Source organism: Protopterus annectens, chromosome 6.part0 (assembly GCF_019279795.1).
Source record: "Protopterus annectens isolate FY-2018-M chromosome 6.part0, PAN1.0, whole genome shotgun sequence".
Classification (NCBI taxonomy): domain Eukaryota; kingdom Metazoa; phylum Chordata; order Ceratodontiformes; family Protopteridae; genus Protopterus; species Protopterus annectens.
In genome coordinates this window covers 413,942,569-413,966,697 of record NC_056737.1, presented here as the reverse complement: position 1 = coordinate 413,966,697, position 24,129 = coordinate 413,942,569, and the positions used below count along the sequence as shown (strand labels likewise).

At 40.8% G+C, this 24,129-nt stretch overlaps 1 protein-coding gene across 1 annotated transcript in view; it reads right to left on the bottom strand.

The window, feature by feature from the left end:
* RYR3 (ryanodine receptor 3) overlaps positions 1-24,129 on the bottom strand; it is a 3,250,282-nt gene that overhangs the window by 324,277 nt on the left and 2,901,876 nt on the right. Inside the window, exon 90 of the mRNA XM_044074157.1 lies at positions 2,153-2,214. Within this exon, the coding sequence (XP_043930092.1) occupies positions 2,153-2,214 (62 nt within the window). The remainder of the gene's footprint in view (positions 1-2,152; positions 2,215-24,129) is intronic.

Genomic DNA, 24,129 nt, shown 5'->3' with positions numbered 1-24,129 from the left:
AAATCATAAGAACTATGATTCTCAGTATTATACAGGTTGCTGAGGGGTGACCTCTACTTCACATACACAGACTCAACAGATCCAATCCTTTCAGACATACTACAGATCCACAACTCCAATGGTGGTATAAACAACCACTCTACTGAATACTTTTGGCAACATAAATAGAAAATGTTGGAGGGATAGAAGTGTATCACAGAATTCCACTTGTTTGGAATTGTGTTGCTCTCCACATAAAACAAAGTAATTATCTTATTCTATTCAAACGAAATCTGGATGAATGCATGGGAAACAACAAATTCATCCCTGGAGTGGCACATTTGTTTCTTATGGGTGCTTCATATTTAAATTACAAAGGCTAAAAACTTCACAGGAATGATAGCTAGGCTTCTAAAGATACTTTAGGGTCAATAGCCTAGTAGGAATCTATGAAACTGTAATTGATCTTTACTGGGTATGAAGTAAAAATTATTATACCATGATCCCCCCAAAACGTGCACGCTGATTGGCCAGCGTGCCCGTTGTAAATCGAGTTATACTAATGGAAAAAGGTCCGGTCGCCCGGACTTTTTTCCATTAGTATAACTCGTTTTTTTAAAACACTGTCTCGCTATGTTAAATGGGTTTAACATAGCGAGACAGCTTTAAAATAAGCAACGGAGATCTCCGTTGCTTATTTTAAAGCTGTCTCGCTATGTTAAACCCATTTAACATAGCGAGACAGTGTTTTAAAAAAAGCAACGGAGAAAGCAAGATCTCTGTTGCTTTTTTTTAGTGTCTCGCTATGTTAAATGAGTTTAACATAGCGAGACAGTTTTAAAATAAGCAACGGAGATGTCTGTTGCTTATTTTAAAACTGTCTCGCTATGTTAAACTCATTTAACATAGCAAAACACTAAAAAAAGCAACGGAGATCTTGCTTTCTCCGTTTTTGCTCAACTCTGATGTACTGCGCAGGCGCGAGTACATCAGAACTGCCGCGATGCCAGGCATCTGCGGAAGGGCACTAAACACGCATTATACTATGCCATTATTTAAGCAAAGTAACAGTTTCTTTTCTTAAATAATGTCATATATAATAGCAATAACGCCTGGGTGTGGGTAATGCTAAATTTACCCATGGTTGGCTTTGTTTGGTCCCTCGGGCTTCGCCCTCGGGACCAAACCACGCCAACCGTGGGTAAATTTAGCATTACCCACACCCAGGCGTGGGTTATTGCTATAATATTGCACCTCACCCTACAGTCACTAAGTATTCCTAAACAAGCTCTGATTATGCAAATACTTATCCAATGTTAGTTTCATCATGTTACTAGCAGTGTTTTACTTTTGTTTATTTAGCTTATCAACAGAACAAATTAGATGAGTAGATAAATACTCCTGCTCTGCCACTATGACCACAAACATCTGATTTACTCTATTAATCTCTATGTCTGTGCAAAGAAAAGAGAAAAAAACTTGCATGTTTAAAAAGCACCACAGTCATATGTCATCATGCATTTATATACACACTGCTATTTCAGTCTTTATTCACAAGAACAAAGGCAATTAACTTTAAAAGTTTCCTAAGTGTTGTGCATTTTCACCTTTGTTTGTTAGTTCATTGTGCTTTTTTAGTAGTGTGCATTTTATGGGTATGCTTGCAGAATACTTCACTGCCCAGACTTTTGTTTTGGAGGTTGTACATATATAGCAGAGTTTGCAAATATAGGAAATATCTAGGCATGATTTTAGGGTTTGGTAGTTGCCCTGAAAATATCCCTGCATGACTAACAAACTCTTTTCAGTGGGTAATGACGGATTTAGAATAAGCACTCTGATTGGGTTATCCAATCAGTGTCTACATTTTTGAAGATTAAAAATCTTTTATGGTATAATTATAGACACAGAATTTGCTTATTTGACAGTATCCAACAGGTGTAAATGTTCCTAAGTCAATGACTGGTGTAAATAGATCAGTGATGTCACCTGCTAACCTCATGTGGCACACTAATGAGTCACCACATGTGCAGACTGTTGTGATGTACCCTTATCCTGAAAGATGGTGATATCACCAAATATCAAGTATGAAAGTTATTGACACTTTATTGTAGCACTGGTAGCAAAACCAATGGAAAAGCACACAAATTGTGTGAAACAAAAATCAACTCACTCTGCTTTCTCAGGTTCCGTCTTTGCCTCTTCTTCTTCAGTATCCTTGATAGTTTCAGCAACCTTCAAAATAAAATAAAACATTGTATGAAACTTGCTTTATAAACAGATTCCTTTGCAACACACTGAAACATTTCAAAATCCAAAACCAGATTTTTGTTTCTTAGGGCCAGATTCAATAAATCCTACACTAAACATACACTGTTCTGAGTGAACAGACAACACAGACATAACTCACACCTTCTTCCTTCTAATTTTAGTTTTCCTAATGACATCCTTGCAGCTTTAAATATTGACAGGGATTCATAAAGTTTACCACAAAGTGTAGATTACACGTACACAATGTAATCTTTCTGAGTGCACTACAAAGCAGAAAAAATGTGATAAGAATTTTATTGAATACATATCGTGCACACTTAGTGTAGACAATTGAATCTAGCAATGCTAAAATGATTGAAAAGAGGAAAGTACTTTCATATCAAAATTATATACCTAGTATCATTTTTGTACAGCTCACACTGCTTTTGAAAGCAACACTTTCTTTCCTTTTGTAATGATACTTAATACTGATATTTCAATACTATTTAGTTTAAAAATGCTGTACTATTATCAGCCTTAAACCATACAATATAAGTTGCACTCATTTAACAGCACTGTGTTCTAGAAGTAAGTTGCCATAAGAAAATAAATACTGAAGTTGGAAAGGAAAAAGTTGGAAAGGAAAAGGTAGTATCATAAAAAATATACTTTTTGAAAAGAATGGCATATTAAGTATTTAAAGCACAGAAAGGACCCCGTAAAAAAGCAGTGTATGTTCTATTTTATTTTTGAAGTGAAAGAGTAAAATTTAGGAAACTGTCCCTGATTACGGGACTTTGTCCCAGAACCATAATCAGTTCATCAGTTCATCAGTTAGGATCCTAAAAATCAAAGAAAAAAAAAAAACGTTTTAACTGTAGGAAGTGGCCTGCTGCAACTGTAACAAGCTTCTTGTTACAGCTAAATCCTCACACACTAATCTGTGTCTGCAGGCACAGCATGATGATTCATTTTTGAAACCCCTGGAAAGCACAACGACAGTAGCTAGCTAAACTGGCCAGTTCCAAGCTGGTACTCCCCTCAAAATAAAGTCGATAATCGGAAAAAATAAATAAAAAAATAAAAAAGGCAAGACAGTTATGCAGTTCTTGCTTTTCATTGCTGCAGTAATAAACTCACTATTTATGAAACAACTGCGCTACCACAACTGTGTAAATAAATGCATAAAATTAAAATACTATATTTATATTGATACTCTCAACAATGCATTGTTCCTACTCTACTTCCTTATGTATGATCGGATTACACCCCATAACAACTAGCTCCCTGAGCAGCTGGCCCCTTAACCTCATGCTAGTTTACCAATGTATTTATTTGCATTTGCTTACTGGGAAAGTCCTATGGGGCAAAGCCCTTTTTCAGCAAAGGCATGGAGAGAAAAATTCCAATAAAGCATTATTAAATAATCACTATTTTTTGCTTTGACCCTGACACTTGTACTTAGATGTTGAGTGCTATTCTAGTCTGTAGTGCTTTGATGGCAAATGACTAAACAATAGAGATAGTTTTATTCTTCCATTTTCAGGGACATGGAAGTGTGGCTTTCAATATTTTGGCAAATGTATCTGCTCAGGTAGTTATTTTCACCCTTTGGTCATTCAGACACTGAGTTCTCTGCGCCTTGTAGTGAAGCCAACAGGAATAGCACAAAACACCCTTGTTTTGTTCCTTATTGAATCTGACATTCATTTGCAAACCAAGTTTTGGTGAAACTCCATATGTGTGCGATATTTAATACAATGAAAGTTGCATGCTTGCAATAGCTGTAGATATAGATGATTCATGTCTTTACTCGTTAATGCCCTTGGGACTTAGCAAGGGCCCCCATGTCAGCAAAGTGCATACAATCTTTCACAGGGTCCAACTTTTTCACATATTACACCATGTTTCTGTTTCTTTTCAGAAAAGAATAGTGTACCTCCCAAAAATAAAGCACAATAAAATACAACTAAACACCAAAGAGAAATGCATGGAACTGATAATGTGATCCAAACACAGCAAAAATGAAACTTATGTACTTACCATACCATTAGATCCATGTTGTCTGATTTTCTTCTGCTTCAAACATATGGGAACATATAGGTTGTTGGATCCCACAGGATTTGACCTTGACACTGACTTCAAAGCTTATTGGATCTACAGCTTTGCCTCCACCCCTACCCATAATTCCTTAGGCTGTATCTCAGATGTTGAAATCGAGTTTTCCCCCTAATCTGGAATATAAGAGAAAAAACTCTTCCCAGAAAAATATCATGACTATTTAATCTCAAATTGTTGAGGAAAGTAATTACAGTTTCATGACTGTGCACAGACAGGGAGTAACATCCATTCAATCATCTCAAAGTCATAGGTCGCAATTTGGAAGGAGGTGGGGGGGTTGAAATGGATGAAAATCAGACAACATGGATCTAATGTTATGGTAAATACATAACTTTTGTATCCAGTGTTGTCTATTTTCATCCCTTCAAATGTATGGGACAAAATCCCAAGCTGTCAAATTAGGTGGTATCAAGAAAGGACATTCCTAACCAAAAAACATGCAACATGGAACCAAATGACGAATGTGATGTGGATTGAGTGTCCAACGTATAGTGAAAGACAAAGGTATGTACTATTGCCCATGTGGCCGAAGCACAGATGTCAACAATGGATAATCCTCTGTTAAAGGCTGCAGAAGTAGAAACTGCTATGATTGAATGTGCTTTTGGTTAATCTGGTAAGGGTAAATTATTCTGATTGCATTCAAAGGAAATATAATCTGCCAGCCATCTGGATAAGGTTACTTTGGAAACTGCCTTTTCAAATTTTCCAAATTTGGTTTGGAAAAGGAAGCAAATGATTGTTCATCCTTTCTGATGTCCTGTGAATATAGAATCTGAGTTGTCTATGAACATCTAACATATGTAGTAAGTATTCTCCTTTGTTTGAGTACCTTAGAAAGAAGACAAGATTATTGATTGGTTTAAATTAGTTTCAGATATCACCTTAGGAATAAAGGACGCATTAGTTCTTAGGGAATCTCTTTCTTTGTGGAACACTTAGTTGCAGGCTTGTAGTTCTGAGATTCATCTGACTGATGTTAGTGTGACCAAGAAAATTGTTCTCCATGTTAGAAATTTTAAGTCTGCAGTGGAAGTTGTTCAAAGAGAGTCTAGTTTAGATCTTGTTGCATAATGGTGATGCCCCACAGAGGTGCTGAACCTCTAATAGGCGATCTCATCAGAAACGTACCTTTGAGGAATGCTTTTGAGATTTTTATAGATGCTATTAACATATCATTACATCCAATATGAAGATTGGAAATTGTGGCTAATTGTACCCTAATGATTGTAAAAGTAGAGAATTTGTAAAAGGTCAGACAAAAATTCACGTATGGAAGGAATTGGTACTGAAATGTGTTCCAGATCTTTGGAGTAGGCCCAATCAAAAATCTCTTCTATTTACTGTGGTAAAATGTCCTAGCTGATGGTTTCTGTGCAGTAAAAAGAATACTGACTACTACGGGGAGACGCCTGGCATCTCTGGCTATGGCTAAAATTAGAGGAAGCGTGTAGTTAATTTTATAGACTTCTGATCCGGAGGAGGCAGTCTGGATGGGTGAGTTAGCAGATCTGGATAATGATCCAACATCCACGGAGGATGAACTAGAAGAGGCCATAGATAGCGAAACCATGTCTGTCAGGGGCAAAAGTGAGAAATGAGGATCAGCCTGGCCCTGCACTGCTTTGCTTTCTGTATGAAACCTTTTGTAAGGTGTAGACATGGAAAAGCATGCAGGAGACCCAGGGGCCAATTGTGGACCAAAGCATCCCTCTGGGACTGTCCCTGTGGAAGGATCAGGGCAAAGTACCTACTGCATTTGTTGTTTAGATAGGAGGCAAAGAGGTTGCAGCAAAATTGGCTCCAGCAACTGAAAATTATTTATGCCACTGCAGGATTGTGGGACCAATCATGAGGCATCAGCACTGTCCTGCTCAGTTTGTCCATGAGTACATTGGAGGACCCTGGGATGTGCATTGTTATCAGAAAATGTTGTGAAGACATCGCCCATTGCCAAACCTTCATGGCTTCTCAACGCAGAGGATAAGATTGGGATCCTCCCTGTTTGTTGATGTACCATGTTGTTCATCTGTATGGAGAATATGCCTTTGGAGAGGAGGCCCAAAAATGCCTGCAATGCTAGGAGGACTGCTCTCAGCTCCAAGACACTGATGTGAATGATGGCCTCTGTCATCAATCATGTACCTTGGACCATATTGCCTTCAAAATGCTTCCCCCACCCAAGAGAGGATGTGTCTGTGGTCATGGTTGCAATAGGTGAATCCATCTGGAAAGGACAGCCCTCAGCCACAGACAAGGATGTTATCCACCAATCTATGTGCTTTTTGCAGACCTGCATAATCCAAATATTTGAATGCAGAGGGTGTGTGGATTAGGACCACTGTATTTTAAGGTTTATTGCAGCACTCTCATGAAATATCTGACAAAAGGATTCATTAGAACTGTGGACACCATGAGAACCAAGAAATGTAGGATTAATCTTTTTGGTGGTGATGGGTGATGAAGAACTTGGAGAACTGCTAGATGAAGTGACTGGACACTGGACTGGGGAATGCTGACTATTTGACGTTTGGTGTCTGTGCAGTATTCTAGGAATTCTATACTCTGTATCTCAGTCAGTTAACATTTTGGCAGGTTTCTGGATATTCCTAAATCCACAAACAGCTGGACTACTTTGCCCGGGTGTATGATACGGAGATGCTCAGTGGAGGCAGTGATGAGCCAATTGCCAAGATATGAGGAGACTTGGATCCCCAGTACGTGGAAGTGCACAGCTGCTATTGCCATGATCTTCGTAAATATCCTCGGGGTCTGTGACGAGACCGAATGGCAGCACTCTGAACTGTAAATGACTGGCTCCCAGCTAGAAGTGGAGAAATCTCTTTGGAGTGGTTCACTATTTTGACATGATATTAGGCATTCTGGAGGATTACAGAGCACATTCAATTGTCCTTCCTCAGAAGAGGCAAAATGGACTGAACTGTGATCATCCTGATTTTTTTTCTGTCTTACAAACTGATTTCGGTGATTGAGATCTAAAATGGGTCCGAGGTCCTTGGGCTTCTTTGGTACTAAAAAAAAACCTGGAATAGACTCTGGATTCTAACTGGTCTTGAGGGACTGGCTGGACTACTATTTCTATGGCCACTAAGTCCCACTCATCATCACCAGCCACCCTTTTACCTATTTTCTACATGGGGTTGGAGTGTTGTGTTTACTATTTCCATCTCTTTTGATTCAATGCCACACTCTTACCTTCTTCGACAATCATGCCTGAATGTCTCAGATCTTCTTTCACACAATCCATCCATCTCTTTGCTGGATGTTCTCGTTTCCTCTTACCTTCTTCCTGTCTGTCCCAAATCTTCTTCACTAGATTGTGTTCTGCTTTTCTGCATGTGTCCAAAATGCCGTAATCTGTTCCCTTTAACATTTTCTGCAATTGGGTCTATTTTGGCTTCTGCTCTTATGTCCTCATTTTTTTTAATCTGTCCCACAGTGAGCATCCTACCACCCTTCTCAGGCACTTAATTTCCATCACCTCTAACTTCCTAATCTGTTCTGCCATTACTGCCCAGGCTTCTGCACCATACAGTAGCACTAGTCGCACAACTGTCTTACATACCTTACTTTTCACCTTCTTTGACATTCTTCTGTCATAGACTACACCTGAGACTCTATGCCAGTTGGCTGTAGCCCCTCTGACTCTAGCATTGACCTCTTCATTACGACTTCTGGCCACACACTTGAAGCTATTAACCTGTTCCACTATCTTCCCTTCTATCACAATTCTCAGCTTTTTCTTATTTCCCCAATTTGCTGCCATTACCACTGACTTATCTGTGCTTAGTTCCATCCCATGTGCCTTCAGTTTTGCATTCCATTCCCCTATCCTATGCTGAAGTTCTTGCTCAGAGTCTGCTTGTAATGCCACATCATCTGCACACAGCAACTTTGTTGATCTGTCCCCTCTGACCTGTTTGCTAATGTAGTCCATCAACAGTATGAACAGCAGTGAGCTCGGATCTGAACCCTGGTGCACACCCACTCCCACTGGGAACCTCTCTGTGAGACCAAACAATGTTCATACCGGAGTCAAAAGTTCCTTGTACATAGCCTATTCTATCAATGTTTCAGGGACTTTGAACCACCACAGGAATGCCCAAATCAACTTTCTTGGGACCCTGTCATAAGCTTTCTCCAAGTCTAGAAATGCCTAGTTGGATTCTTTCATCATCTCTAGCTTTTTCATAAGTATCTGTCTCACTGCAAACATCAAGACAGTTGTACTGCATCCTGATCTGAATCCAAACTGCTTATCTCCTGTTTATCAGTCACCCTCTTCAGAACTTTCATGCAATGTGACAGGAGTTTGATGAATCTGTAGTGCTCACAGCTGTGGGTGTCCCATTTGTTTTTGTACACTGGCAGGAGTATGCTTACTCTCCAGCCATCTGGGATACGCCTTTCTCTCCACACTGCTATGATTACCCTCAGGAGCCATTTCTCCCCTACCCCACTCAGCATCTTTATCATATCTGCTGTGACCTTTTGTATGTGATCTTGTGAGTGCCTCTGTTTCTGAACCATGTGTTGGCTACTATCAAGCCATTGTCAGACAGAAGTCTAGAATGGCCTCTCCTTCTTTATTCCTGTTGCCCCACTCATGTGGACCCAGGCAGTCCTCATATCTTATTCTGTCTGTCTCGATATGTGCATTTAAGTCACCCATTATCAACACCAATTCATGTTGTCCTGCTGTATCTAGTAGGTCCTGCAACTTTTGTCTGAATGCATTATTTTCCTCACCATCACAACCCTGCTGTGGGGCATAGGCTGAGATTATGAATACTGCCCTGTCATTATACTGGAGTCTGATTGCCATGGGCCCATCATTAATTCTGATGATATTCCTCACTACCTTCTAAAGCATCTCTCTCACCACAATTCCCACACCATTTCTAGCCTGTGCTCCTCCTGAATAGTAGACTCTGGATTCCAAGCCAAGTGACTTTGCTGCCCTGCCCTTCCATTTTGTCTCTTGAACACATAGGATGTTCAGCCTCCTCCATATCATCATGTCATCCACTTCCAAGTTGCATCTTGTCAGTGAGCCTACATTAAGTGTAACAATTCTCAGTTCATTTTTGGCAGTTTGATTGGTTTTACATCCAGCTTTCGCCCAACAGACCTATCCCAGGTAAGCCAGGCTGGGCAATTAAACACTAGCCATCTAGTAGCTTATTGACCCAGGGCTGCTGGGGTTTATGGCAGGCACACACTTGTCACTAGGTGTACATACACCCCTCACACCGTCAGCATGGGTCCCTGGCGTAGGTCAGAGTTGGCAGGATCCTCAACCCTCTTATCACCAGTAACTACCCATGCCCATTTTGGTGACATTAGTCAACATGACCAAATCAACTAGAGCCATATTTCATACCCTTGAATGGCTACCTCTGTCACAGAGTGCAGTCTATGATCCATGTAATCCTATCTTGAGGATACTGCACACCACAGTAGAGGCCCAAAGAGGTTGGTCCGTACAACTCTTCCTCCTACAGGGCACTATGTAGAGTCTGTGCTGCTGCCCACATCTCCATTCATTGGTTAGTTTTAGATGGAAACACTCAGCATCATTTTTGGAGGTTGGAGGAACCCTACAGAGACACAAGGAGAACATGCAAACTCCAAACAAATACTGGTCAGAGGTCAGGCTAGATCCTTGTACCTTGTGCATGGGAGGTGAAGACTTTAACCATTGTGCCAAATGATCCCTCAAACATATCTGTGATGCTCACCACTGCTACCAATACATGAGGGGCACCACCATGTGTTCTCCCCACGATGGGCCACTAATCAAGGAGCCTGAATCCTCACCACTGACACTGGAGAGGGATGTGCACTTGGAATACAAATGGATACACTCAGTATTTCCAGAGACAGACCAGACTTGGAAATAGTGAATATATGCTTGCAGTAAACCACAGAGTTTGAATCACAGGAAATATTGAAAAGAACATTGAAGGACAGACTCAGACAAATATTTATTTTTTTTATTTAACATTTGTTTACTGGGAAAGTCCGACTTAGAACAAAGCCAATTTTCAGCAGATGCCCAGGGAGAAACACTCCAGACACGTCTATGTGATGTGGGAGGAAACAGAGCACCCAGAGGAAGCCCTCACGAATGCAGGGAGGACATGCAGACTCCACAAAGAGGGCATCCCAGCTGAGAATCGAACTGGAGAACCTCTTGCTGTGAGGCGACAATGCTACTGCTGCACTACTGCGCTGTCCAAAAAAAAATATCTAAACTAAGCTTCCCTATATTCCTAACTGAATCTAAGACAATTTTACTGCTCCCTAGTAACTTACTTGGGCAAGACAAGATGAAATATGTGAGCAGTCTCTCTAGTCAGGTTTCCCAAACAAAATACTTTATATCCTGAGATTACTCCCTGCAAAATATAATATCCAAGATGACTTGCAGAATGACCTCATCTGGTCACCTGACTCTAGGTTCCCACAACATCTTCTTTTGAAGTTTGAGACAGGACTTTAGCAGATGGCTACAATATGTATTTAAAGCTTTTACTGGCAATGCTTGGAGCCAGAAACATTTATAACACTTCCCCCCTTCTTTACAAAGATAATGGCTGCTCCCAGACCTACCGGCTCTGGGCCTGCTCAGCACTGTGGTTTGCCATTTAATGATTTAACAACTCATTTACATTTCCCTTATTCTTCTTAAAATAAGTCAGCTGGTTAACCATTGCCAGTGTCCTCTATTGAAACATATGCATTTAATTCAGTTACCATAATGCATGCACATTTCTCTTCATTTCAGCAGGGTGTAATGTTGATAGATTTTAGCACAATTAACGCAAGCAGAGCTCACAAATACATTTTCTGCACAAGCATCTGTACAGATCAGGTTGATATACTAATAACATACAATTATATATAAAATTCCAACTAGCTGTGCTGGCACAAGTCTTAGATCTAATGCCCTACTTTTCCCTGGCATGGCTGGCAGTACATCTTATTGTCACAACAGCCATATAATGAAGCACAAGGGACTTTCTTCTTTTTCTGTGGTGGGAGAGAAAAAGGAATTGAATAGCCTCTGTATATTATTCTTAGCACCCATAAATCTGATGTTATCATGTGCCAGGCTTGAGGATGCAAAGAAAGATGCCTCCTAACTTCCTCTACAGTGCAGCAGGTGGGCAACTGTTTAGGAGTGCTGAAAGGCTTTCTCAGAAAATGGACTGAACAAAGCCTTGATTGGGCAGTACACCACTGCCTTTTGGGTGTTGTCCATTAAAACTGCCTCCCCCTCTGCCACAGGGAGGTCTGTCACCTTGGGAGTAATTTGAAGTACTCTGTGATTTGCAGAACCACATCTTCTTCCCTGATCTCTGGCACCTAGAGAATATTCTTTGCAGGGTGGAGATGTATACTTCCACTGCAGAGACAGTCTTACCATCTTGTTGGCTCCTGGTGAGTCTGTCCTTGACTTTTGGTACTAACAAGGTGGAACCATAAGGGGCGTTAATAAAGGAGGACTTAAAGCCCTCTGCAAGTCACAAAGTCTCATCCAGACATTGCAAAGCATGGCAATGTAAGTGCCTGCTGTTCTGGCCATACCATCTGCTGCATTAGAGAGTAGATGCAAGGTCATATTAGAGGAGGATTGAAGGGTGGAAAGCTGGAAGTCCACTGTTTTCTGAATATCCACAGGCAACACCACTGAGAATGACTTGTGATTTCTTTAGTCAAGTCTCTCTGGATCCTTGTTAAATGGATTAGGTAGTTCTGTGATCTGAGGGCAAAATTTGCTGATGCATAGTGGTGCTTCCCAAATCTCCCTAGATTCTCTGTTGGGGGATGAACAGACAAGCTTTCTTCTGAAAATTCTTTCTTAGTGGCTGCTGCCACCACCATAGCATCCACAGGTGGAACTTTACTCCAGTGCTTCCTGTCTGTTGGTGGAAATAATATCTGGTTGGCTTTCTTAGGGATGAGCTCCATACCTGCTGAGCCATGAGGTTGATAAATAGATCAATTGGAGGACAATGTTGGTCCGGAACCAAAGGCCTCCAAGAATACCATCCAGTGAAGGGTCTTGGGATGTCCAACTCCTCCACCCCTTTGTTTCCTTAATTTTAGAATGTCACTGAATGTGACATCTTCTGAGAGAGAGAGCAGGTGAACCATCTCATTCCTCTAAATCAGTATCTTTGGTGAAAGACTCTGGTGAATAGTTTCAGTGCTTCTGCTTGCACATCCATTTTCTGGGGACACCTTCTGGAAGAGCATTAGAAGGGTCAACGTTGGACGGGAGGGCTAACAAAGCAAACTTCTTTAGAAACCCTTGGTACCAGCTGTCCCTCTTCAACAGGATGAAGAAGTGAAGAAACAGACTGTAGATGGGATCTTTGTGGAACCAAACTGGTTGAAGCCACCTTGTCTTTGGTATTTGCCAAAACACTTTCAAAGGCCTCAAAGGCCAAGGATGACTCCATCTGTTCCAAAGAAGAGATGGAAACCTGGGCACCAACAAGCCCCAGCCCTGAAGCTGATCTCAGATCCAAACTGTCCAGAGCTGAAGCCTCGAGAGGGAGAGATGTCTCTGAGAATCTTGGACATCTCAGGAAAATGCATTGCTACCAGAAACAGCTTTGAGGACATCGCCCACTGCCAGACTTGGATAGCATCCTGGCAAAGAGGGTACAAATGTGTTCCACCTTGTTTGCTGATGTACCAGATCACTGACACATTGTCCACATGGATGACGATCACATCTCTGCATAGACGGTCCTGAAAATTCTACAACATTAAGTAAACCACTCTCAACTCCAAGATGTTGATGTGATGTCTGGCCTCCATTGATGTCCATATCCCTTGAACTGTCTTCCCTTCATAATGCTCCCCCATTGTAGAATGGAAGTGTCCGTGGTGACTGTAGTTTTGGAGTAGAAAGGCAAAAGGATTTACCTTGAGCAACTGACTGTGATGTATGCCACCATTTTATATGATTCCTTCATACCTGCATAAGACGAGTTCTGGTGTGAAGAGGGTGAAACTTCTGTGACCATTGTCCTACTAACATCCAATGTAGGGCTCGTGATATCTGGCCAAAGGAACCAGGTAAATGAAGAGGCCATCAGTCCTAAGAATCATTGAGTCTTGCTTGTGGTCGAGGGTGCTGCAACACTTGGAGTCACAGACCTTAATAAGTTAACTTTTGCATGGAGGAGTTTTGCAATTTGTTGGACAGTATCTATTTGGCAACATATAAATTCTATCTTCTGAGAAGGAGGTAGTTTGCTTTTGTTGTAATTGACTGATATTCCCAAGTGAATCGCCAGAAGTAGGGGGAATGACTGGTGCTGTAATAGTAGATCCTTAGAGGTAGCAGTTGTAAACCAATAGTCTAAATACAGGAAGACCTGGATCCCTTGCAGCCAGAGATAAGCTGTTACAAGTGCAATTATCTTGGTGAACACCCATGGGGATGTGGTGAGACTGAATGGCAGCATTCTGAACTGATAGTGATTGGCCCATGGATTACTTCTGGACCTTGATATGATAGTAGTCATCCTGGAGATCAATAGAGCACATCCAATTGTCACCCTTCAATAGAGGTAGAATGTTTCTAAAATGTAACCATCCAGAATTTTGTCTGCTTGACATATTGATTTAGATTGCTGAGATCCAATATTGGTCTGAGGTCTTCTGCCGTTTTCAGAAATAAACAGACCCTGGACTAGACTCCGGATCCTAACTGGTCTGGGGAGACTGGTTGGATGACTTTTTTGTTTAGCAACTTTGATACCTCAGTTGCTGCAGATTCCTACTGACTGGGTGGAATATTGGGAATTATTAGTATTTTTCTTTGTGAATCCAAACAGGGTATTGTATAACCTCTGCTGATAATCCTTAACACCCATGAATCAGAATTTATGGTTTGCCAGGCTAAAGGGTGTAAGGAGAACATCCATTGACTGCCTCCAGAGTGTAGCAGTTGGGCAAACATTCAGGGAGGCTGATAAGGTTTCTCTGTGAATCATCCATGAAAACCTTGATTTTGTGGTCCATGTCCAGTTGGATTGCTTCCACCTCTGTCTCAGGAAGGTCAGTCCCAAGGAGTGTCCTGGTGAAAACCTTGGGACTTTTTGAACCACATTTTCCTACCTCCTCTGATTCCTCACAAAGGATCTCTGAGGAGCTAAAAATGGATTCATGTGGCAGAAAAGGTCTTACTGTCTTGTTTGCTCCTGCAAAGTATATTTTTAACCTTCAGTCCAAACAAGGTGGAATCATCATGGGGGGCATTTATAAAGGATGTCTTAAAGCTTTCAGTGAGATCTCATATCCACATCCAGGCATGACATTGCATGGTAATACCTGTGCCAGCTGCCCTTGCCATACCATTTGCTGCATTATAACAGTCTCATAGCCACATTAGAGGAAGATTGTAGGGTAGAAATTTGGATAGCCACCATCTTCTGGACATCGGTATGTAAGCTACCCAAAAGAGATGTGGAAAGCGTCTTGATCAAGTCTCTCTGGAAACATGTTAGGTGTGCCAAATAGTTCAGCAATTGGAGTACAAAAGTCATTGAAAAATATGCCCACTTCCCCAGTTTATCCAATGCCATTGACTCCCTGTTTGGGGATGGACAGAGGAACTTTCTTCCAACAATTCCTTTTTTCTGGCTGTTGCCAACACCATGGCATTTACTGGGAGACATTTGGACCAATGTTTCCTATGTTTAGGGGCAACTAAAATTTTGTCCAGCTTTTTTGGGATAGACTCTGCCATATCAGGTTCCTTTCAAGCTTTCTGAGAATCAAGAACTAGTTAGGTGTTATAAGGTGGAACCACACAGGACATCAAAGGGCCCGACCTAAAATCTTCAAGAAACACTGACTCATTGGAAGACAGAGCTTTTGTGGATCATCCACCCCCTCTGTTTCATAAATTCTAGAATGCCGCCAAATGAGACATTTTCACTGGAAATCTTGAGGAACCTTCTCCATCATCTAAGTCGGTGTCATTGATGATAGACTCAGGACAGGAGTCTATATGCTTCCACTTACAATTCCTTTTCCTGGGAATGTGTCTCGGGGCTTCTGAAGGAGATACCTCAGAGTCACAGGTGGAGCTTGAATATCGAACAGTCTTGAAGCTAATTAGGTCTGCTTGTCAATATTGACCAGAATGAGAGAAAGGGGGTACAGGCTCCAGTGGGAGTTGGGGCAAATTCGAATTCTGTGCATGCCTCAGTCTTGTTGGTCCAGTGAAAGCCCTCTCTTAAGCCTCAAAAGCTGACTCCACCAATGGAGCAGTGGAAAAACCACCCATAACAGCAGAATCAGTATTCTTCTTGGCCCCAAAAGTGGACACCTCCGAGGAGTACCTCAGAGCTGAGCTATCTAGGGCCAAAACACTGAGGGGTAGGGACAGCTCCATAAACTTCTGAGTTGAATCTACCATTAGTGTTCCAACTCTGATACTCTTTGTCCAGGAGTCTACTCGACCTGAATGGAGCAGTATCAAGAAAGTGAGGGAAGAAGTCGAAGTCTAAGCCTCCAAGGCTATTGGGTCCAATGCTGGTACGTTACAAGGATTCAGACCATATGTATCAGCTTCAGAAAGGCAGATGGCATGGGAGCAAGTATGGAAAGTGTTGATGGGCCTGATCTCATTCCTCTCCTCAGTGTAGGGCCAGGAGGACTCCTAGCTGAATCTGTGCCCTCAGAAAGTTCATCATATGGTCGGCATCCATTTCACTTAGGCTTCTAGTGGATCGACTAAACCTCGAAGAAGAAGCTACTGATTGAGGTCTTAATGGTAGCTTTTGAAGTAGTAGGGAATGAAGCCTGGGGCTGATTGGCCCTAGAGAAAGGGAAGGTTTCAGGGAGGGAATTCAGATCCTAGCTGCAGTTAGATCTAACTGTCTCAATAACTAAGATGCCAGACCTGGAAAAGCCCTGGGATCCAAAGACCTTTTCTTTGCTTTGCCTACCTTTTCTTCTTCCCTTTGTTCAGACTGTTTCTCTTTATGTTCCTCTCTCAAATTGTCTCTTTCTCTGTTTTCCCTCTTTCTTTTTCATAAGACCATTCCCTTGTCTTTTCTGTCAGCAGCAGGAGAGATGGAGGGCACATTTGATTCAGTGGACATCCTGGTCCCAATTGGAGGGGAAAAGTCCCTAGAGAAAACGTTTTTCTTTTCTTTCCTGGACAGCCCTTGTGCAAATATTGCACTATCCTGCAAGTGGGAACAAGCTAGACAGTAGACACAAAGGGAATGGGGGTCCTGGGGTGGTATCTTGTGTCCACATGATGAACACTTTTTGAATCTGGTGGACTTCTCAAGACAGAAAAATTTTGAATACTTAGAACAACACTAACAAACTAACAGCACAAGCCACTATCTAAAAAGCTATAAGAAAAAATGTAGCTCTATATATACTTAAAATAATAATACCAAACCTACTTTCTTATACTATCTATAAAAGTCAGTAGTATGCTATATATTTAGCTAATAACCTACAGAAAACACCAATAACTATACTAGAAGGTTCCATCTAAGGTACACACACAAAACTCTATGTTAAGAAAATACCTTACCAACTAACTTACCTAAAATCCTAACACTAACTACTACAAATTAGCCACTACACTAAAAGGAGGAGGAAACAAGGAAATATGTAACAATCCTCACTTATCATGAAAAAATGTGGAGCTCTCAGCAAACACATCTGGTTTAGCAGGCAGCAAACAAGATCTGGGGTAATTCAGACAGTAGATGGGAATTATGGGTAGGGGAGGAGTCAGAGCTCTTGGATCTAATACTCTGGTATAAGGGGCTGAGGTCGGATCCAACTGGATCCAACATCTCACATGTTGAATCAAATGTAAACAGACAATAATTGATCAAGCAATTTACCAGCAATAGTACCAAGAAATTCCCAAAGAAATGGGAAAGAAAATACCAACCATGGTACTAAGATTACTATAAACAGTAGAAGGAAAAAAAGAAGAGAAGAACACTAGGCCTACACAACAACAATATATCTAAAACTTTTTTAAGCTACTGTGGAGGTAGGAGAATAGTGAGAGAGAGCGAGAGATGAAAAGGCCAGGAAGAAAGAGAGTAATCTTAAAGATCAAAAAAGCTGGCTTATCTCCCAAAAATTTGAGCCATGAAAAAAACATGTCTGGTTGCTGGAAACAGCAAATGAGACACGGCTTAATCTAGGACTTATGAGGGGGATTATGAGTAAGGGGAGGCACTTGAGGTAAGGATCCAAAGTCTGAGAGGTGGCTGAAGTCGGATCTGAGATAGGATTTAAAACCCCAATGGTTGAGGAATGGACAAAAAGTCAACATCAGATCCTTTGGAAACATTTGAAATATGGATCTATAGAAATTTGATAATATGCGTCTTTTAAATCTAAGTCATCAGAAAACTCAAAAGGGGAATAAGGGGTAACAACTTGTGAAGGGATAACATCTTAAACTTGGGGACAATCAGAAAGAGGAACAGAAAGAATTATCCAGAACTTTTCTTCAAGAATCTTTTTTCTTTGGTATCAGAAACTTTCTTGAATAAAACCTAAGTGAGGAGGAGAGACTGCTTCTATCATTCCCTAAGACAGCAGATGCTTAATGACAGGAAGGAAAAGAGGACTTTGGTCTGGTAGCTTTGGGAGGATTTCTTGAAAAGGAGGGAAAGACTCCCTCTGCCATCTGTAACAGTGAGTCTCTGAGGAGACACAAAACAATCTGTCCCTTCACAATCATTTTCAGAACCAGTTTGTCTGAAACTATCTGTTGCTAACGAGAGAACTGGAGGTTCAAAAATTCTGTAAAGATTAAGGGTTTGCCAGGGTGGGAAGGGGTACGGGATCCTTGCATATAGTCATTCAGGCTTCTTTGTCTATACTTTGTTCTCTGGGGGGGGGGGTTCTCCTTTCTTTTTGAAACTTCCCTGCCATTGCTTTTTAGATGTTTGCTCACAAGCAGCTTGTTGAAGTTTATTTATTTTGCTTTTTAAAGAAGGTTGTGAGAGTAGTATTAAATTCCTTAGCAAACATGGAAAAGTAATGTTGAAAACTCTGAGATATTTCTTGAATCATCTTTCCTCTCTCAACACGTTTAAGGACCTCTGCAGCACATGGTCTAAAAAATAATTCTCTATCCAAGGAAAGGTTCAAATTTTCCTTTTTAATATTTTCTGGAAGGTTTTGAGAATGCAACCATGTAAACCTCTTCATAGATCCCTGGAATGAATCATTTGATTTACTGATGTGCAGCAAATTCATTAGGTTTGAGTCGGAGATTTCTCTATAAGCCAGGCATAAGTCTCCCCTAGGAAGTTTATATGATACTGAGTAAAGTGACAGAGAATGCAACCATGTAAACCTCTTCATAGATCCCTGGAATGAATCATTTGATTTACTGATGTGCAGCAAATTCATTAGGTTTGAGTCGGAGATTTCTCTATAAGCCAGGCATAAGTCTCCCCTAGGAAGTTTATATGATACTGAGTAAAGTGACAGAGACTTTAGTTGGTCTGTGTAAGGCACATGCTGGAGTCCCTTAACTTCTTATTTAGAAACCTCTGAATTCTCTCCAATTGCTAAAGGTGCTTTGTATGGTATATGCCGAAAGGGGCATTATACTCAATTGTGGGTCTGAATAGTGGCGAGTACAGAGGGGTTACAGCCTCTTTTGCTCTAGAGGTGAAGCCTTTGTTAATCAAGTGTGCTACATAGAAAGCCTTCCTTACTACAGTAGACACATGGTGATCAAAGTTAAGGTTGCAATCTACCTGTGATCTCAGATCTCTTACCACTTCGTAAGTACATAGGGTATTGTTGTTAATTTGATAGTGTGAAGGGACATTGTTTTTACTTAAGGGAATGATTAAGCATTTCTTTGCATTCAGTTTGAGACTGTGACTAAGACACCAGTCACTGGTCTGCATAAGACCCTTCTGAAGTATACTGACATCATTTAGGGTTTCAGTATTTGCCCCCCAGTTTGCAGTTGTCCACAAACCTGGTCAGCCACAGCCCCTTAGTTTTGACCTGAACTTCAGATAAGTATATACCAAACAGTAGGGAGCCCAGAAATTACCTTTTTGGCATCCTGCTGGTAACAAGTCTGCTGGTTGATGTGGAGTCACCCACTTTGATAATGTGTGACTGGCTTGTAAGCCAGTTGGCAAGCCATTTTACAACAAAGAGGTTTACATTTAGTTTGATAAGTTTACTGTAATGCCTGAGTGTGGGATTGTGTCAAAGGCCTTTGCCAAGTTGAGGTATGCTGTGAGCACAGATTTGCCTTAGTCAATGGCCCTGGTCACATTTTTGAAGAAATCCACCAGGTTTAGCAGGCAGGATCTGCCCTTGATGAAGCCGAATTGGGTTGGATCTAGGATTTGGAGGTCGCCTATGTCTTATTTTTGAGGTCCATGCCTTTAAGATAAGGCAGATCAGACTTATGGGTCTATAAGTCCCTGGGTCTGTTGCAAAGCCAACTTTGTGGAGGGGAATAACTGTTGCTGTTCTTAATTCTGCAGGAACAATGCCTGTGGTTAGGCTGTGATTGAATAGGGTACTTAGTAGTGATGCTAGTTCATGTTCTAGTTTGTTTAGACGTCAGCCTGGGATGCTGTCTGGTCCCACAGAGGCTGTGTGTCTTGCCTTAGACAAGGCTTTAAGGACCTGCTCTTTGGATATGTAGGATGGGGGATGTTGGGGGCAAGGTTTGTGATAAGTTTTGAGGGGATAAGGGAGTGACATTTTCACCAAATCTGTCGACTAGCAGGTTTGCTATCTTTGCGGGATCAGTGTGTGATGCCGTTAGTCAGTAGTTTGGTGCATGCTTGGGTCCTACCTTTTAAGCTAGGTACGTAGCTGTAAAAGGCCTTATGGTTATCCTTGGCTGTAATTGCTACGTTTTTCTCAAAATTACCCTTAGAGGATTTGAAATGTTATCTTATTGGCCGGTTGAGGCTGAGGAGGGAACTTGAATAGGACATTCTGGAGGGACAGATTTGTCTCCCAGCAACTGCTGCATCTTTGGAATAGGCTGGCAATTCATGGGAAGCAGAGCACCTCTATGACACCCTTCAAAAGGTACCTGGACAAGTGGATAGGGGACCGTAAATTCTTACCGGGGGTAATGCCCACAACAATACTGGACATGGGCAGTCATTACTAAATGCAATCCTGGGTATTGACTAGAGTATCTATGGTATTACATTGGGATGAAACGGCTAGGCTTGAAATGACCTCTGGGTCGATAGCCTAGTAACCTCCTATAATCCTGTAATCCTATGACATTTCCAGTGGCAGCACCACAGTAGCAGAATTATAAATTTCAAACAGTGAGTAGTCACTTGAGATACAGAAGCAGCCACATTATCAAAGGCAGATTTCTCATCAGAAAAAGAAAATAAATGCTAAAACTTTCTTCATAGTCTCAAAAGGGGCAAGCATAAACCTTAACATGTGAGCCTGACAAATGAGAATTCTAAAAACAGGTGTTGCAGAAGAATACACTTTTCTCAAATCTATAAAAAAAACTTTCCTATGCTTGTCAGAAGGAGATGGACTGGTATTAGTCACATGTTTAGCAACATCTGGGTTCACTAAAGCAATAGCTGCACAGTCTGACTTGGGAAGAATGTATAAAAACTTAAAACGACTGAAGAACTTTATACACTCTATCTAATTTCTTGGAGGCAGCGGGCTGTTTGCCATGCAAGTTACAGGCTGTGATTAAAAAAAAAAACCCTCGATGCAAAAATAACAGGTGGAATTGGAGTAGGTTCTGGAAAACCCAGATGTAAGAAATCATAGTACTTTTTTAAGGAATGTGGAATATCATTATGTTCCCACTGAAACAAATGATTAATTCTGGAAATAGTTTCAGAGAAAGAGAATCCTTCAAAGGGACCGGCCAAACTCTCATCACAATCTAAATCAGGAATCTGAGGAGACAAAATAGAACCTGTCCCTTTACAATCATTTTGTGGTTCAAAAACTTGAACCTTAGAAAATGAAAACTCTTATTTTCCTTTTACCAGAAAGAGCAGAACTAGAAGAGTGAAGAGCCTGAACTAAGCCCAACAATTCACTCCTGGATGAAGTAACTAAAACAAGACATTAAATATGTCTAAAATGTTGCTTCTTTTTGACATGAATTTCTGAAGAATCAGACCCACTTTTGCCAAGAAAAACCTCCCTAGAGAAAGGCACAGAATTCTGGCTAGGCAGATTGGAATTTCCTGGACTTTCTCCCTAGGCTGACAACCGTAGCTCTCCCTTGCCTGCCATGGCCACTCCAACAGCTGCAGAGTATATTTCTAACCCCAGACAATGGTGGCTTTGGCAGGGCCACATCCTGAACAAGGCAACCTAGGCTGCTGCCTAGGGCTCGGTATTGGTTGGGGGAAAAAGGAAAAAAAAAGAAACAGTCTCACTATTGTAAATGCTAAAAAAAAAGAGAAGAAAATGCTTCACTATCACCCACATTACTGCTCGGCTGCTCTGTGCCAACAATTATGAATCAAATGCTCTAGCTCTGTGAAGTCCCTCTGTCTGTCTCTCTCTCTCTTTCTTATTGTATCAAATGTAGAACAAGTGTGAGTGAGGCTTCCTGGAGCCCCACACTCAGCCATGGTGTTTTCATTTTACAAGCACAGTTCAAAGGGTCAGAGTTTCTGTTTGGGATAGTTTGTTGAAGTGGAATGGGACAGTGCTTTTACTGCTGCATTTCATGTGGCAGTTCCATTGTCTTTTTGTGAGATACCTTGTTGAAAATGTGTGCTTGCCACTTTATTTTTGCTGAAGTAGAATTGCCATGCAATTTTACTAGAAGTGCTCAGTTTGCCATAGGTTGGTCATTTTGGAAATGGATTTACAGTTTTACAGTTTTGCTTGTGAACGTGTTTATCTGTGAGTGTGTTCACAGATACCTAACCTGACAGCTGAACAGATCTCCAAGTTTAGTAAGTCACAGAGAATTAGTAATGCCAGTTATTACAGTTTCATAAGGTAGAGTTTCATAATTCTAACTCAGGAAATACTGCTTTTTCTTAACTAGTACAGAAAACCTATAAGCACTGTGTAGTTAAGTGAGTTGCTCAGTCACCCAATAGGCAAATATGGTAGAAGCAGTTCATTAAGAGGCTAGAACCCTAATCATCTCTGTCAGCTGCTAGACTTTCATTAATTTCATCATTTGCTGATAAACCACCGATTACAGTCAATTAATAATGACATTCATTAGAGTTTCATAGTTGTTATTGTACAGAAAATGCATGCCCATGCAACACCTGTAGTTCTGTTAAATGTGTTTAAGTTAGAGTTGCCTGACACTTAAGGCTTCCTATACTCAAAAGTACAGAGTTTGAATCCTTCCACCACCATTTTTCTACTGTGTGTGTTTGAACAAGTCACTTGGAGCATATTCTTGGGTCACCCATGAAAAGTAAAGCTTTCTCTATTGTGTTTATCTGGTTGCCATAATGATAAAAGAAAACATTTAAAATCTGTTAGTTTTTGTGCTTTTGTCTCCCAATTATTTTTGGATTTGTCCAGAATTATTGGACAAAGAAGTTTAGATGTATTTTGGTCTGTTCCTTGCAATATCTCTGGCTTTCTGGCAAATCATTGTGGACTGCAATCATGAAATAATGAAAGCATGAGAGTTCCAGACTGTGTCCATCAGGAAATGTTTGCTAATGTAAAGCTTATTATTATATCACATTTTTAAGTATATAAGAGAAAATTTTAAAATATATTCTTTTGTCTATGATTCTTGAGCTAAGACATTGAGAGGGCATGGGGGTGTAATAAATTTTACTGCATAGTTCTTACAGCAGTGAGCTAAATTACTGCAATGTACGTACATCAAATCACTCTGTATGCTGATGCATTTTTGTATTGCATTTCTATGTATTATACTTGCCACTGATAGTTATGTACTTCATGTTTCTGTATATTTAAATTGTCATCTGATTGTGGAGCTTTTCTCCCCGGGCCTCCACTGAAAACGGACTCAAGATGGCCCAGTGGACTATCCCAGTAAACAAATGCAAATACAAATAAATAAATAAATAAATAAATGATAAATAAATCTGGGTGCCAAGCTTCAGAGCTTTCCTACCACCCAAACCTGACTTTTTAGTCAGCTGACTAATGGTTTTGGTGCATGGAAAGTACTATGTTTTGCCAGGGATGGTCTGCACCTCTTCCCTCTAGGCTTTTGAATATTAGCTAAAACATTGTCTTCCCCCATAGTGCCTTTTTTAGCAATGCCAAACTGAAAGTACTTTCAACATAGCAAATCAAAACCAAGAAAAGCTAAAGGTATTACTGCTCAATGCTAGGAGTCTAAACAAAAAACTCCACTCCTTAGAAGCTCTCTTTACCCTAGAGAATGCTGATGTCTGTGCGGTCACTGAGACATGGTTTAAAGCTGCTGAGAGCACATCAACAGTGCAAGGTTATAATGCCTTCCATACATTTAGGCCAGCTACTTCACAGGCAGGGAGTAAAGGTGGAGATATCTCTAGTTACATCAAAAATAAATATACTTCAAGGCTGGTCAAACTGGACAATGCACTGCTCCATGTTCAAATCAGCATAGGTAAAATTCAATACCACTTCCTTGCAAGCTATAGGCCCCCCTCTATGACCTAGGAAACCCATGCCATGTATTTATACTTATTAGAAACACTAACCATCCAACCCAATACCATATTCATGGGTGACTTTAATTAT